Source organism: Lagenorhynchus albirostris, chromosome 3 (genome assembly GCF_949774975.1).
Source record: "Lagenorhynchus albirostris chromosome 3, mLagAlb1.1, whole genome shotgun sequence".
NCBI lineage: Eukaryota > Metazoa > Chordata > Mammalia > Artiodactyla > Delphinidae > Lagenorhynchus > Lagenorhynchus albirostris.
The window spans coordinates 88602917-88620985 of record NC_083097.1 but is presented as its reverse complement, the minus strand read 5'-3'; the positions used below and the strand labels follow the sequence as shown (position 1 = coordinate 88620985).

At 38.7% G+C, this 18069-nt stretch overlaps 1 protein-coding gene across 7 annotated transcripts in view; it reads right to left on the bottom strand.

The window, feature by feature from the left end:
• FER (FER tyrosine kinase) overlaps positions 1 to 18069 on the bottom strand; it is a 478023-nt gene that overhangs the window by 305131 nt on the left and 154823 nt on the right. For all 7 annotated transcript variants that reach the window (XM_060143370.1, XM_060143371.1, XM_060143367.1 and 4 more), the window contains one exon: positions 320 to 509. In XM_060143370.1, coding sequence (XP_059999353.1) covers positions 320 to 509 — 190 coding nt within the window. The remainder of the gene's footprint in view (positions 1 to 319; positions 510 to 18069) is intronic.

Sequence of the window (18069 nt, the reverse complement as noted above, 5' to 3'; positions counted from 1 at the left end):
TATTTCTTATTTCTATCTTAAGAATAACACCCTACCTTCCTGCTGTCTCCCAGGAATAAAAACAACTGCAGTCTTTGTTTTCAGTTTTGAAGGCAAGAGAAGAGCTTTTTCCTTTGACTCTACAGGTGGTTCCTGAAAGTGCTCTCCAGGTGACCTGAGGTGACTGACAAGTCTATTTTGCATTTACAAACAAGTTTAATAGGACCTGCATATTAACAAGAGTAATAATTTGTTACAGCAACCAGAATTACTTTTTGTATTCACTTATTACCTATATACTACTCTTTCAACTTTCTCATTTGATTACTCTTTGGCTTACCATAGATGTAACTGATCGCGCATCTTCTTCATAATTTACTACTGGAGGTGGCTCTTTCCCATCATTTTCTTGTACTTTTTGCTCTAGCAATTCTTTCTGTGCTGTAAACTTTGCCTCAGTGCATCTCAGCTGCTGGACTGACTGTTTTAGCTCTTCAAGTGTCTGTTTTTGGCTTAGCAGAAGTACAATACTAAAAGAGAACAGATTAATATAAATTATTTCAACTTCTTAAAGAAATAAAGGCTTTAAAGGAAACTATATATATGTATATTTTGCTCCTATTTTCTTTCATTTTCCTCTTTATAAGAGTCATTCAGAATCATAAGAATTATGAAACTAAACAGATTTTGAGTCATCACAGTAGTTATTAAATGTTAGCATTAACAAAATGGAAGGAAATGTTTAGAAGCAAAAACCAAATTCAAGATGCTTTCAAATGTATTACAATATATAGCATTCATTTTATTTTACAGTTAAACCATCTACCTCACAAAGTACAGACACTTAGGTCCAGAAGTGTAGAGCCTAAACTGAATTGATGTGACTGAAGGAGAATCTTACTTTATTTCAAATCTTAAATGGAACATAGATAAGTCAGATCTGTGCCTAGAGTAAAATAAACCAACTCAAGGTGACAGCCTGGAACCAAGCTGTGTGCATATTGTGAGGGGTGTGTTTTTAGAGCTGGGGAAAGACGTTCTGATAAGGACAAAGGGAATGAGTGTAAGTCCCCAAATCTTCCCCATAACATCATTATAAAGACAGTAGACTTCCCCATTCCTCCTTTAGAGGACTACACAGGCCACATGTTACCTTATAGTGATCTTTTAGCCCTTGGAGGCTGTCCTTAATAGGAATTTCAAATTAATTCACCCATATTAAAGCCACAAGAAAACAGGCAGTGCCGGTGAGGAATATCTCTGGGAATGCTATCATACTTCGTGTATTAATACCTTTTTTGTTTAACATCTTTATTGGAGTATAATTGCTTTACAATGGTGTGTTAGTTTCTGCTTTATAACAAAGTGAATCAGCTATACATATACATATATCCCCATATCCCTCTCTCTTGCGTCTCCCTCCCACCCTCCCTATCCCATTCCCTCTAGGTGGTCACAAAGTACCGAGCTGATCTCCCTGTGCTATGCAGGTGCTTCCCACTAGCTATCTGTTTTATATTTGGTAGTGTATATATGTCCATGCCACCCTCTCACTTCGTCCCAGCTTACACTCCCCACCCCCCAGTGTCCTCAAGTCCATTCTCTACCTCTATGTCTTTTTTTTTTTAGTTTTTTTTTTTTTTAAATCTTTATTGGGGTATAATTGCTTTACAATGGTGTGTTAGTTTCTGCTTTATAACAAAGTGAATCAGTCATACATAAACATATGTTCCCATATGTCTTCCCTGTTGCGTCTCCCTCCCTCCCACCCTCCCCATCCCACCCCTCCAGGCTGTCACAAAGCACCGAGCCAATATCCCTGTGCCATGCGGCTGCTTCCCACTAGCTATCTACCTTACTGCGTTTGTTAGTGTGTATATGCCCATGACTCTCTCTCGCCCTGTCACAGCTCACCCTTCCCCCTCCCCATAACCTCAAGTCCGTTCTCTAAGAGGTCTGCGTCTTTATTCCTGCTTTACCCCTAGGTTTTTCATGACATTTTTTTTTCTTAAATTCCATATATATGTGTTAGCATACGGTATTTGTCTCTCTCTTTCTGACTTACTTCACTCTGTATGACAGACTCTAGGTCTATCCACCTCATTACAAATAGCTCAATTTCGTTTCTTTTTATGGCTGAGTAATATTCCATTGTATATATGTGCCACATCTTCTTTATCCATTCATCCGATGATGGGCACTTAGGTTGTTTCCATCTCCGGGCTATTGTAAATAGAGCTGCAATGAACATTTTGGTACATGTCTCTTTTTGAATTATGGTTTTCTCAGGGTATATGCCCAGTAGTGGGATTGCTGGGTCATATGGTAGTTCTATTTGTTGCTTTTTAAGGAACCTCCATACTGTTCTCCACTGTGGCTGTATCAATTTACATTCCCACCAACAGTGTAAGAGGGTTCCCTTTTCTCCACACCCTCTCCAGCATTTATTGTTTCTAGATTTTTTGATGATGGCCATTCTGACTGGTGTGAGATGATATCTCATTGTAGTTTTGATTTGCATTTCTCTAATGATTAGTGATGTTGAGCATTCTTTCATGTGTTTGTTGGCAGTCTGTATATCTTCTTTGGAGAAATGTCTATTTAGGTCTTCTGCCCATTTTTGGATTGGGTTGTTTGTTTTCTTGTTATTGAGCTGCATGAGCTGCTTGTAAATTTTGGAGATTAATCCTTTGTCGGTTGCTTCATTTGCAAATATTTTCTCCCATTCTGAGAGTTGTCTTTTGGTCTTGTTTATGGTTTCCTTTGCTGTGCAAAAGCTTTGAAGTTTCATTAGGTCCCATTTGTTTATTTTTGTTTTTATTCCCATTACTCTAGGAGGTGGGTCAGAAAGGATCTTGCTGTGATTTATGTCATAGAGTGTTCTGCCTATGTTTTCCTCTAAGAGTTTGATAGTTTCTGGCCTTACATTTAGGTCTTTAATCCATTTTGAGCTTATTTTTGTGTATGGTGTTAGGGAGTGATCTAATCTCATACTTTTACATGTACCTGTCCAGTTTTCCCAGCACCACTTATTGAAGAGGCTGTCTTTTCTCCATTGTACATTACTGCCACCTTTATCAAAAATAAGGTGTCCATATGTGCATGGGTTTATCTCTGGGCTTTCTATCCTTTTCCATTGATCTATCTTTCTGTTTTTGTGCCAGTACCATACCGTCTTGATGACTGTAGCTTTGTAGTATAGTCTGAAGTCAGGGAGCCTGATTCCTCCAGTTCCTTCTTTCGTTCTCAAGATTGCTTTGGCTATTCGGGGTCTTTTGTGTTTCCATACAAATTGTGAAATTTTTTGTTCTAGTTCTGTGAAAAATGCCAGTGGTAGTTTAATAGGGATTGCATTGAATCTATAGATTGCTTTGGGTAGTAGAGTCATTTTCACAATGTTGATTCTTCCAATCCAAGAACATGGTATATCTCTCCATCTATTTATATCATCTTTAATTTCTTTCATCAGTGTCTTATAATTTTCTGCATACAGGTCTTTTGTCTCCTTAGGTAGGTTTATTCCTAGATATTTTATTCTTTTTGTTGCAGTGGTAAATGGGAGTGTTTTCTTGATTTCACTTTCAGATTTTTCATCATAAGTATATAGGAATGCCAGAGATTTCTGTGCATTAATTTTGTATTCTGCCACTTTACCAAATTCATTGATTAGCTCTACTAGTTTTCAGGTAACATCTTTAGGGTTCTCTATGTATAGGATCATGTCATCTGCAAACAGTGACAGTTTTACTTCTTCTTTTCCAATTTGGATTCCTTTTATTTCCTTTTCTTCTCTGATTGCTGTGGCTAAAACTTCCAAAACAATGTTGAATAATAGTGGTGAGAGTGGACAACCTTGTCTTGTTCCTGATCTTAGTGGAAATGCTTTCAGTTTTTCACCATTGAGGATGATGTTTGCTGTGGGCTTGTCATATATGGCCTTTATTATGTTGAGGAAAGTTCCCTCTATGCCTACTTTCTGCAGGGTTTTTATCATAAATGGGTGTTGAATTTTGTCAAAAGCTTTCTCTGCATCTATTGAGATGATCATATGGTTTTTCTCCTTCAATTTGTTAATATGGTTTATCACATTGATAGATTTGCGTATATTGAAGAATCCTTGCATTCCTGGAATAAACCCCACTTGATCATGGTGTATGATCCTTTTAATGTGCTGTTGGATTCTCTTTGCTAGTATTTTGTTGAGGATTTTTGCATCTATGTGCATCAGTGATATTGGCCTGTAGTTTTCTTTCTTTGTGACATCCTTGTCTGGTTTTGGTATCAAGGTGATGGTGGCCTCGTAGAAGGAGCTAGGGAGTGGTCCTCCCTCTGCTATATTTTGGAAGAGTTTGAGAAGGATAGGTGTTAGCTCTTCTCTAAATGTTTGATAGAATTCGCCTGTGAAGCCATCTGGTCCTGGGCTTTTCTTTGTTGGAAGATTTTTAATCACAGTTTCAATTTCAGTGCTTGTGATTGGTCTGTTCATATTTTCTATTTCTTCCTGATTCAGTCTTGGCAGGTTGTGCATTTCTAAGAATTTGTCCATTTCTTCCAGATTGTCCATTTTATTGGCATAGAGTTGCTTGTAGTAATCTCTCATGATCTCTTTTATCTCTGCAGTGTCAGTTGTTACCTCTCCTTTTTCATTTCTAATTCTATTGATTTGAGTCTTCTCCCTTTTTTTCTTGATGAGTCTGGCTAGTGGTTTATCTATTTTGTTTATCTTCTCAAAGAACCAGCTTTTAGTTTTATTGATCTTTGCTATTGTTTCCTTCATTTCTTTTTCATTTATTTCTGATCTGATTTTTATGATTTCTTTCCTTCTGCTAGCTTTGGGGTTTTTTTGTTCTTCTTTCTCTAATTGCTTGAGGTGCAAGGTTAGGTTGTTTATTCGAGATGTTTCCTGCTTCTTAAGGTGGGCTTGTATTGCTATAAACTTCCCCCTTAGAACTGCTTTTGCTGCATCCCACAGGTTTTGGGTCGTTGTGTCTCCATTGTCATTTGTTTCTAGGTATTTTTTGATTTCCTCTTTGATTTCTTCAGTGATCTCTTCATTATTAAGTAGTGTATTGTTTAGCCTCCATGTGTTTGTATTTTTTACAGATCTTTTCCTGTAATTGATATCTAGTCTCATGGCGTTGTGGTCAGAAAAGATACTTGATACAATTTCAATTTTCTTAAATTTACCAAGGCTTGATTTGTGACCTAAGATATGATCTATCCTGGAGAATGTTCCATGAGCACTTGAGAAAAATGTGTATTCTGTTGTTTTTGGATGGAGTGTCCTATAAATATCAATTAAGTCCATCTTGTTTAATGTATCATTTAAAGCTTGTGTTTCCTTATTTATTTTCATTTTGGATGATCTGTCCATGGGTGAAAGTGGGGTGTTTAAGTCCCCTACTATTATTGTGTTACTGTCGATTTCCCCTTTTATGGCTGTTAGTATTTGCCTAATGTATTGAGGTGCTCCTATGTTGGGTGCATAAATATTTACAATTGTTATATCTTCTTCTTGGATCGATCCCTTGATCATTATGTAGTGTCCTTCTTTGTCTCTTTTAATAGTCCCTTATTTTAAAGTCTATTTTGTCTGATATGAGAATTGCTACTCCAGCTTTCTTTTGGCTTCCATTTGCATGGAATATCTTTTTCCATCCCCTTACTTTCAGTCTGTATGTGTCTCTAGGTCTGAAGTGGGTCTCTTGTAGACAGCATATATAAGGGTCTTGTTTTTGTATCCATTCAGCTAATCTGTGTCTTTTGGTGGGAGCATTTAGTCCATTTACATTTAAGGTAATTATCGATATGTATGTTCCTATTCCCATTTTCTAAATTGTTTTGGGTTCGTTATTATAGGTCTTTTCCTTCTCTTGTGTTTCTTGCCTAGAGAAGATCCTTTAGCATTTGTTGTAAAGCTGGTTTGGTGGTGCTGAACTCTCTCAGCTTTTGCTTGTCTGTAAAGGTTTTAATTTCTCCATCAAATCTGAATGAGATCCTTGCTGGGTAGAGTAGTCTTGGCTGCATGTTTTTCTCCTTCATCACTTTCAGTATGTCCTGCCACTCCCTTCTGGCTTGTAGGGTTTCTGCTGAGAGATCAGCTGTTAACCTTATGGGGATTCCCTTATGTGTTATTTGTTGTTTTTCCCTTGCTGCTTTTAATATGCTTTCTTTGTATTTAATTTTTGACAGTTTGATTAATATGTGTCTTGGCGTATTTCTCCTTGTATTTATCTTGTATGGGACTCTCTGTGCTTCCTGGACTTGATTAACTATTTCCTTTCCCATATTAGGGAAGTTTTCAACTATAATCTCTTCAAATATTTTCTCAGTCCCTTTCTTTTTCTCTTCTTCTTCTGGAACCCCTATAATTCGAATGTTGGTGCGTTTAATGTTGTCCCAGAGGTCTCTGAGACTGTCCTCAGTTCTTTTCATTCTTTTTTCTTTATTCTGCTCTGCAGTAGTTATTTCCACTATTTTATCTTCTAGGTCACTTATCCGTTCTTCTGCCTCAGTTATTCTGCTATTGATCCCATCTAGAGTACTTTTAATTTCATTTATTGCGTTGTTCATCGTTGCTTGTTTCATCTTTAGTTCTTCTAGGTCCTTGTTAACTGATTCTTGCATTTTGTCCAATCTATTGTCCATTCTATCTCCAAGATTTCGGATCAACCTTACTATCATTATTCTGAATTCTTTTTCAGGTAGACTGCCTATTTCCTCTTCATTTGTTAGGTCTGGTGCATTTTTATCTTGCTCCTTTATCTGCTGTGTGTTTTTCTGTCTTCTCATTTTGCTCATCTTACTGTGTTTGGGGTCTCCTTTTTGCAGGCTGCAGGTTTGTAGTTCCTCCTGTTTTTGATGTCTGTCTCCAGTGGCTAAGGTTGGTTCAGTGGGTTGTGTAGGCTTCCTGGTGGAGGGGGCTAGTGCCTGTGTTGTGGTGGATGAGGCTGGATCTTATCTCTCTAGTGGGCAGGTTCACGTCTGGTGGTGTGTTTGGGGGCGTCTGTGGCCTTATTATGATTTTAGGCAGCCTCTCTGCTAATGGGTGGGGTTGTGTTCCTGTTTTGCTAGTTGTTTGGCATAGGTTTTCCAGCACTGTGGCTTGCTGGTCGTTGAGTGAAGCTGGGTGCTGGTGTTAAGATGGAGGTCTCTGGGAGATTTTCGCCGTTTGATATTATGTGGAGCTGGGAGGTCTCTTGTTGATCAGTGTCCTGAAGTTGGCTGTCCTACCTCAGAGGCAGAGCCCTGCCTCCTGGCTGGAGCACCAAAAGCTTTTCATCCACAGGCTCAGGATAAAAGGGAGAAAAAGTAGAGGGAATTAGTAGAAGTATGAGGAAAGAAAGAAGGAAAGGAGGGTAGGAAGGAAGGAAGAAAGAAAGAAAGAAGCAAAGAAGGAAAGAAGGCAAGAAGGAAAGAAAGGAGGGAGGGAGGGAGGGAGGAAGGAAGGAGGGAAAGAAGGAAAAAAGACAGAAAGAAAGAAGATACAGTAAAAATAAAATAAAGTATAATAAAGTTATTGAATTAAAAACTTCTTATTTAGAAAAAAAAAAAAGGGACAGAAAGAACCTTAGGACAAATGTTGGAAGCAAAGCTATACAGACAAAATCTTACACAGAAGCATACACATACACCCTCACTAAAAGAGGTAAATGGGGAAAAATCCTAAATCTTGCTGTCAGAGACCACCTCCTCAATTTGGGATGATTCATTGTCTAAAGGAGGGAAGGAAGGAAGGAAAGAAAGAAAGAAAGAACGAAGGTAAAGTATAATAAGGTTATTAAAATTAATTATTAAGAAAAAAAATTTAAAAAAAAACATGGACGGATAGAACCCTAGGACAAATGGTGGAACAAGACTATACAGACAAGATCTCACACAGAAGCATACACATACACATTCACAAAAAGAGGAAAGGGGAAAAAATCATAGATCTTGCTCCTAAAGTCCACTTCCTTAATTTGGGATGATTGGTTGTCTATTCAGGTATTCCACAGATGCAGGGTACATCAAGTTGATTGTGGAGCTTTAATCCGCTGCTTCTGAGGCTGCTGGGAGCGATTTCCCTTTCTCTTCTTTGTTCTCACAGCTCCCAGGGCTAAGCTTTGGATTTGGCCCTGCCACTGCGTGTAGATCGCTGGAGGGCGTCTGTTTTTTGCTCAGACAGGATGGGGTTAAAAGAGCCGCTGATTGGGGGCTCTGGCGCACTCAGGCCGGCGGGGACGGAGGGGCACAGAGTGCGGGGCGGGCCTGCGGTGGCAAAGGCCGGCGTGACTTTGCACCAGCCTGAGGCGCGCTGTGCGCTCTCCCGGGGAAGTTGTCCCTGGATCCCGGGAACCCGGCAGTGGCGGGCTGCACAGGCTCCGCGGAAGAGGGGTGTGGAGAGTGACCTGTGCTCGCACAGAGGCCCCTTGGTGGCGGCAGCAGCAGCCTTAACGTCTCCCGCCCGCCTCTGGGATCCGCGCTTTTAGCCGCGGCTTGCGCCCGTCTCTGAATTCCGCGCTTTCAGCCGCGGCTCGCGCCCGTCTCTGGATTCTGCGCTTTCAGCCGCGGCTCGCGCCCGTCTCTGGGGTCCGCGCTTTCAGCCGCGGCTCGCGCCCGTCTCTGGAGTTCCTTTAAGCAGCGTTCTTAAACCCCTCTCCTCACGCCCCAGGAAACAAAGAGGGAAGGAAAAGTCTCCTGCCTCTTCTGCAGGTGCAGGCTTTTCCCCGGACTCCCTCCCGGCTAGCTGTGGTGCACTAACCCCTTCAGGCTATGTTCAAGCCGCCAACCCCAGTCCTCTCCCTGCGCTCCGGCCTCAGCTCGCAGCCCCGCCCGCCCCGGCGGGTGAGCAAACAAGCCTCTCGGGCTGGTGAGTGCCGGTCGGCACCGATCCTCTGTGCGGGAATCTCCCCGCTTTGCCCTCCGCACCCGTTGCTGTGCACTCCTCCGCAGCTTCGAAGCTCCCCCCTCCGCCTCCCGCAGTCTCCGCCCGCGAAGGGGCTTCCTAGAGTGTGGAAACTTTTCCTCCTTCACCGCTCCCTCCCACTGGTGCAGGTGCCGTCCCTATTCTTTTGTCTCTGTTTTTTCTTTTGCCCTACCCAGGTACGTGGGGAGTTTCTTGCCTTTTGGGAGGTCTGAGGTCTTCTGCCAGCCTTCAGTAGGTGTTCTGTAGGAGTTGTTCCACGTGTAGATGTATTTCTGGTGTATCTGTGGGGAGGAAGGTGATCTCCGCGTCTTACTCTTCCGCCATCTTCCGCCTTCCCCTACATCTATGTCTTTATTCCTGTCCTCCCCTAGGTTCTTCAGAACCATTTTTTTTTTTAAGATTCCAGATATATGTGTTAGCATATGGCATTTGTTTTTCTCTTTCTGACTTACTTCACTCTGTATGACAGACTCTAGGTCCATCCACCTCACTACAAATAACTCAATTTCTTTTCTTTTTATGGCTGAGTAATATTCCATTGTATATATGTGCCACATCTTCTTTATCCATTCATCTGTTGATGGACACTTAGGTTGCTTCCATGTCCTGGCTACTATAAATAGAGATGCAATGAATATTGTGGTACATGACTCTTTTTGAATTATGGTTTTCTCAGGGTATATGCCCAGTAGAGGATTGCTGTGTCATATAGTAGTTCTATTTTTAGTTTTTTAAGGAACCTCCATGCTGTTCTCCATAGTGGCTGTATCAATTTACATTCCCACCAACAGTGCAAGAGTGTTCCCTTTTCTCCACACCCTCTCCAGCACTTATTGTTTGTAGATTTTTTGATGATGGCCTTTCTGGCTGGTGTGAGGTGATGCCTCATTGTAGTTTTGATTTGCATTTCTCTGATGATTAGTGATGTTGAGCATCCTTTCATGTGTTGTTGGCAGTCTGTATATCTTCTTTGGAGAAACGTCTATTTAGGTCTTCTGCCCATATTTGGATTGGGTTGTTTGCCCTTTTGATATTGAGGTGCATGAGCTGCTTGTAAATTTTGGAGATTAATCCTTTGTCAGTTGCTTCATTTGCAAATATTTTCTCCCATTCTGAGGGTTGTCTTTTTGTCTTGTTTATGGTTTCCTTTGCTGTGCAAAAGCTTTGAAGTTTCATTGGGTCCCATTTGTTTATTTTTGTTTTTATCTCCATTTCTCTAGGAGGTGGGTCAAAAAGGATCTTGCTGTGATTTATGTCATAGAGTGTTCTGCCTATGTTTTCCTCTAAGAGTTTGATAGTGTCTGGCCTTGCGTTTAGGTGTTTAATCCATTTTGAGTTTATTTTTGTGTATGGTGTTAGGGAGTGTTCTAATTTAATTCTTTTACATGTAGCTGTCCAGTTTTCCCAGCACAACTTATTGAAGAGGCTGTCTTTTCTCCATTGTATATTCTTGCCTCCTTTATCAAAGATAAGGTGACCATATGTGCGTGGGTTTACCTCTGGGCTTTCTATACTGTTCCATTGCTCTATAATTCTGTTTTTGTGTCAGTACCATACTGTCTTGATTACTCTAGCTTTGTAGTAGAGTCTGAAGTCAGGGAGCCTGCTTCCTCCAGCTCCATTTTTCTTTCTCAAGATTGCTTTGGCTATTCAGGGTCTCTTGTGTTTCCATACAAACTGGGCAATTTTTTGTTCTAGTTCTGTGAAAAATGCCATTGGTGCTTTGATAGGGATTGAATTGAATCTGTAGATTGCTTTGGGTAGTATAGTCATTTTCACAATATTGATTCTTGCATCCAAGAACATGGTATATCTCTCCATCTGTTTGTACCATCTTTAATTTCCTTCATCAGTGTCTTATAGTTTTCTGCATACAGGTCTTTTGTCTCCTTAGGTACGTTTATTCCTAGGTATTTTATTCTTTTTGTTGCAATGGTAAATGGGAGTGTTTCCTTAATTTCTCTTTCAGATTTTTCATCATTAGTGTATAGGAAGGCAAGAGATTTCTTTGCATTAATTTGATATCCTGCTACATTACCAAATTAATTAATTAGCTCTAGTAGTTTTCTGGTACCATCTTTAGGATTCTCTATGTATAGTATCATGTCATCTGCAAACAATGAAAGCTTTACTTCTTCTTTTCCAATTTGTATTCCTGTTATTTATTTTTCTTCTCTGATCGCTGTGGCTAAAACTTCCAAAACTATGTTGAATAACAGTGGTGAGAGTGGACAACCTTGTTTTGTTCCTGATCTTAGAGGAAATGGTTTCAGTTTTTCACCATTGAGAACAATGTTGGCTGTGTTAAAAACCCTCCAGAAAGTAGGTGTAGAGGGAACTTACCTCAACATAATAAAGTGTATTAATATCCTAATGAACTGTGCCATGCACTACTGAAAGTAAGTTACTAATACATAAAAGACAATTGGGAAAGACAGTCTCTTCAGGAAGTGGTCCTGGAAAGTTGGACAGCCACATGTAAATCAACGTTAGAACACATCCTCTCACCATACACAAAAATAGACTCAAAATGGCTTAAAGACTTAAATGTAAGACAAGACACCATAAAACACCTAGAAGAGATCATAGGCAAAACATTCTCTGACATAAATCGTACCAATGTTTTCTTATGTTAGTCTCCCAAGGCAACAGAAATAAAAACAAAAATAAACAAAGGAGACTTAATCAAACTTACAAGCTTTTGCACAGCAAAGGAAACCATAAACAAAACAAAAAGACAACCTACAGAACGGGAGAAAATATTTGCAAACAATGCAACCTACAAGGGCTGAATTTCCAAAATATATAAGCAGCTCATACAACTCAACAACAAAAAAAACAAACAACCCAATTCAAAAATGGGCAGAAGACCTAAATACACATTTCTCAAAAGAAAAAATACAGATGGTCAATAGGCACATGAAAAGATGCTCAACATTGCTAATTATCAGAGAAATGCAAATCAAAACTACAATGAGGTACCACCTCACACTGGTCAGAACAGCCATCATTAAAAAGTCTACAGGGCTTCCCTGGTGGCACAGTGGTTGAGAATCCACCTGCCGATGCACGGGATGCGGGTTCATGCCCTGGTCCAGGAGGATCCCAAATGCTGCAGAGTGGCTGGGCCCGCTGAGCCTGCGCGTCTGGAGCCTGTGCTCTGCAACGGGAGAGGCCACAACAGTGAGGCCCGCGTACCACAAAAAAAAGTCTACAAACAACAAATGCTGGAGAGGGCATGGAGAAAAAGGAACCCTCCTACACTGTTGGTGGGAATGTAAGCTGGTGCAGATACTGTGGAAAACAGTACAGAGGTTCCTCATAAAATTAAAAATAAAATTACCATATGATCCAGCAATCCCACTCCTGGGCATATATCCAGACAAAACTGTAATTCAAAAAGATACATGCACCCCTATGTTCATAACAGCACTGTTCACAATAGCCAAGTCATGGAAACAACATAAAGGTCCATCGAAAGATGAATGGATAAATAAGATGTGGTACATAAAAATAATGGAATACTACTCGGCCATAAAAAAAGAATGGAATAATGCCATTTGCAGCAACATGGATGCAACTAGAGATTATCATACTAAGTGAAGTCAGAAAGAGAAATACCATATGATATCACTTATATGTGGAATCTAAAATATGACACAAATGAACCTATCTATGAAACAGAAACAGAATCACAGAAATAGAAAACAGACTGGGGTTGTCCAGGGGGAGAGGGTTTGGGGAGGGATGGAGGGGGAGTTTGGGGTTAGCAGATGTAAGCTTTTATATATAGAATGGGTAAACAACAAGGTCCTACTGTATAGCACAGAGAACTATATTCAATACCCTGTGATAAGCCATAATGGAAAAGAATATTTTTTGAAAAGAATGAATATATATGTATAACTGAATCACTTTGCAGTACAGCAGAAATTAACACAACATTGTAAATCAACTATACTTCAATTTTTAAAAATTGATTTAAAAAAAAAAGAAGGAGATCCATAGACTAGGAGAAAAGATTTACAAAAGACACATCTGATACAGGACTGTTATCCAAAATATACAAAGATCTCTTAAATGTCAACAACAAGAAAACAAACAAACTGATTAAAAAATGGGCCAAAGACCTTAACAGATACCTTACTGAAGAAGATATACAGATGGCAAATAAGCATATGAAAAAATGCTCCACATCATATGCCATCAGAAAAATGCAAATTAAAAGAACAATGAGATAGCATCATACATTTATGAGAATGGCCAAACTCTAGGACATTGACAACATCAAATGCTGGGGAGGATGTGAAGCAACAAGAACTCTCATTCATTACTGGTGGAAATGCAAAATGGTATAGTCACTTTGGAAGACAGTTTGGTAGTTTATTACAAAACTAAACATACTCTTATGTTTAATATGATCCAGCAATCATACTCCTTGGTATTTAGCCAAAGGAGTCAAAAACTTATATTTAGCCAAAGGAGTCAAAAACTTATGTCCACATAAAAGCCCACACATGAATGTTTACAACAGCTTTATTCAAAACTGCCACAACTGGGAAGCAACCAATATGTCCTTCAGCAGATGAATGGATAAACTGTGGTATATCTGGACAATGGAATACTTTTCACTGCTCAAAAGAAACAAGCTACCAGCCCACAGAAAGACATGGAGGAACCTTAAATGTACATTACTAAGTGATAGAAGCCAATCTGAAAAGGCTACATAATGTATGATTCTAATTATATGACATTCTGTACAAGGCAAAACTATATGGAGACAGTAAAAAGAAAGCTATATGGAGACAGAAACAAACCAGATATTCTTCACAGGGTGAATGATCAAATTATGGTATATCTATACAGTCATGAGTTGAATTGTGTCCTCTAAAAAGATATGTTCAAATCCTAACCCCAGGAACCTCAGAATGTGGCCGTTTTGGAAACAGGGTTGTTGCAGATGTAATTAGTTAAGATGAGGTCATACTGGAGTGGTTGGGCCCTTAATCCATGACTGATGTCCTTGTAAGAAGAAGAAAATCTGGATACAGAAAAGAGACCACACAGGCAGAACACTATATGAAGATGGAGGCAGAGATTGGAGTGATGCTTCTATAAACCAAGGAATGCCTAGAACTGCCGGCCATCAGCAGAAGCTAGGACAAAGGCATGGAACAGAATCTCCCTTAGAGCCCAGAAGAAACCAGCCTGCCAAGACCTTACTTCAGACTTTTGGCCTCCAGAACTGTCATAGAATAAATTTGTATCTTTTTTTAAGCTGCCCAGTTTGTGGTACTTCAAAATGGCAGTCCTAGGAAACTAATACACATGCTATGGAATACTACATAAGAGTAAAAAGGAATGAAAGTACCTGGATGAATCTCCAGAGAATTACAATAAATGTAAAAAGACAATCTCAAAAGGTTACATACATTATGATTCCATTTTATATAACATTCTTGGAAAGACAAAATTATAGAAATGGAAAATAGATTACTGGTAGCCCTTAACTGGTGTTAAGGAGGGGGTGGGAGATAGAAGGCAGTGTAGCTATAAAAGTACAAAATGGGGGATCCTTGCAGTGATGAAAATGTTCCAAACCATGCCTGTATCAATGTTAATATCGGATTATGATATTATATTATAGTTTTGCAAGATGCTACCATTAAGGGGAACTGAAAAGGTTTATGGGATCTCTCTGTATTAATTCTTACACCTACATGCCAATCTGTAATTATCTCCATTAAAATTTAATTTAAAAATATGTATCAGTGGTTGTTCCCTGGCGGTCTAGTGGTTAGGGTTTAGTGCTTTCACCCATGCCGTGGCCCAGGTTCAATCACTGGTCGGGGAATTGAGATCCCACAGGCCGCAGAGCACGGCCAAAACAAAAAGTTTCACTGCTGCTTCCTGAGGTTTCTATCATCTCATATACCTTGGGTTTCTAAATAATCTGTTTTAGAAATAGGCCTTTTTAAATTCTTCTTCAGGAGTTCTAAATATCTATTATATCATATCAGCAATCACTTAGACATTCTGAGACACTATCCTAACACCAAGAATTAGGAAATACATAAAAGGGAATATCACTCAGCCATAAAAAAGAATGAAATAATGCCATTTGCAGCAATTTGGATGGACCTAGAGATTATCATACTAAGTGAAGTAAGTCAAAGACAAATATCATATAATATCACTTATATCTGGAATCTAAAAAAGTGATACAAATGAACTTATTTACAAAACAGAAATAGACTCACAGACTTAGAAAACAAACTTATGATTAACGAAGGAGAAAGGTAGGGGGGAGGGATAAATTAGGAGTTTGAGATTAACGTATACACACTACTATATATAAAATAGATAATCAACAAGGACCTACTAAATATATTAACATCTTGCTTTTGTTCAATAATTACTTTTTAAACAATACAGTTATATAATCACTATGTAACACACTATAATTATTTTATATGCTTATAACACCATTGAGCAAAAAAGCTATAAATATTTCAAGAAGAAAAATATTATAATAAATGCATGATTGTATAATACAAGATGCACAAGAAGCTATAAATAAATTTAAAACATTGAAGGGATCAGGACTTATGCAGGTGCTATTTACTCCCTATTTCTGACTACTCTTTCCATGCATTCTTCACTTGGAGGGCACTTTCTGTCCTTCAGGTCTCAGCAAAACTGCCATTTCCTACAAGACCCCTGACCACCTATCTTAAGTGGTACTCCTCTGTTATTCTTCTATCTGAACTCCTTGTTTCACAGCAATTATCACAATTGTTAATGTCCTGTTTTGTACTGGTCTACTCTACAAAAGTGTAAGCTTCATGAGATATGTGACCATATGTGTCTTAACCTTTCACTGTATTCATAGCACCTAGTGGATATAATCTAAAAATTCTGAGACAAAAATAAAAGGTACCTGAGTTTGCAAACCAGAACAATACTCCAGATGGTTCAAGTATTACCTTCACTACAAGCCAGATGTGAATCTTTGCAAGTCTCTTAAAATTTCTGGCCCTCAGATGTCACATAATTTGAAAGACAAGGAGGTTGAATCAAGTGATCTCTTAAGATTTTGCATGGCTCTAAGAGTTATGATTTTATAATGTACAAAGTATTTTTAAGTACTGGGTGATAATGGTATAGCATAATACAAAACTGAATAATCATTCACTTTTTGTAAATCAAACTAAGCATTAAAACCAATAGTAACATTACCAGCTCTTTATGCCAATGAGTCATAAATGACATTTGCTTGGTATATTTTCCCATAAACTATTTTCTAATACAGTAGTCAAGGATCATAGATCAGGAGAAGATGGATATTATTTCAATTTGAATAAAAATGCGTTGGAAGTACTGAGCAAAGATATGTATACTAGAGTGACGCTTTGTGTTCTATTAAAATTATACCATTTCAAATGGTTGGTTTTATTCCTTTCACCCACCCTTTTTTTTTTTTTTTTTTTTGCGGTACGCAGGCCTCTCACTGTGGTGGCCTCTCCCATTGCGGAGCACAGGCTCCGGACGCGCAGGCTCAGCAGCCATGGCTCACGGGCCCAGCCGCTCCGCGGCATGTGGGATCTTCCCGGACCGGGGCACGAACCCGTTTCCCCTGCATCGGCAGGAGGACTCTCAACCACTGTGCCACCAGGGAAGACCCACCCTATTTTTTAAATAACATTTTGCAATAGCTGTACTTCAACTGAGACCTGCATCATTTATATAAGCTAAAACTCTGTGTTTCTTAGTGTGAATTTAATGTCACATAAAAACCATTCTTTAAGTTCATTTTTCACTTTATATTATTCAATTATAGGACTCAAAGCTATCAAATGATTTCTCATATCGTTTATTTTTTCACTGTTATTATAAGATGTTTTGGAGAAATTTATGTTAAACCCAAATTTAAAGGTTTTAACATTAGTCCCTCATATGTTATATTTTCATAGGAACACAAATGCTATTTCTATTAAGTAAACATTCACATAATTCCATTAATTTAGAAATAATTTAAGAGTGTAAATTATATAATATAGGATATTTTTAGTATTTGGAAAAAATGTAGTTTTGTTTTATTGTTTTGATACTTTCATTTTTTATTTATTTATTTATTTTTGGCAGTGTTGGGTCTTCGCTGCTGCATGCGGACTTTCTCTAGTTGCGGCAAGTGGGGGCTACCCTTCACTGCAGTACACAGGCTTCTCATTGCAGTGGCTTCTCTTGTTGAAGAGCACGGGCTCTAGGTGCACGGGCTTCAGTAGTTGTGGCATGTGGGCTCAGTAGTTGTGACTCGTGGGCTCTAGAGCGCAGGCTCAGTAGTTGTGGTGCATGGGTTTAGTTGCTCCGCGTCATGTGGGATCTTCCCAGACCAGGAATAGAACCCGTGTCCCATGCATTGGCAGGGGGATTCTTAACCACTGCGCCACCAGGCAAGTCCCTGTTTTATTACTTTTAACTAACACGGTATATGAAGCTATAAATGTCTGCAGAGTAAAAATAAATCTATTTTTGAAACTAGATAAAAATTGCTTTTAATCATATATTTAAATAAATATATGTAGACATATATATTTACATATACACACAAAAAATGGAAATGTTTAAGAAATATTAAGAAAATGAAATGCAAACATTTACCCTAGAATCCTTTTCAGACTATTTGTTTAGCAAAATATTTTAACATATGATTCAAAGACAAACTTCAACCCTACCAATGTCTAAATTAATGAGATTTCAAAATGACTACTTAGTTATATAAATATGCTTAACATTTTCAAGATTATACCCTGAAGCTAACAATAAAAACTCCATTAATAACAAAGGGGTGACAGAACTTGGGTTAAACAGGACTCATTCCCTGAACTGCTTGACATACTTATCCTGTCTAATTTATTCTCCTAAGAACACTGTTAAAATCGTAAGATCAAGCAATTACTGTAATCAAACAGACAGAAACCTTGGAGTCAGGAAATCATGCACTTTCTATCACTTACTGGGTATGTGATTCTAAGTAAGTTATCTAAGTTCTCTAAGTCTTAAAGGTAAAATCCAGGTAATTACACAGGGAGCATAGTGAAGATAACATTCAGTGAATTAACATATATAAAACATCTAGCATAGTATGTGGAACAGAGTACAAACTCAAGAGATATTATTTC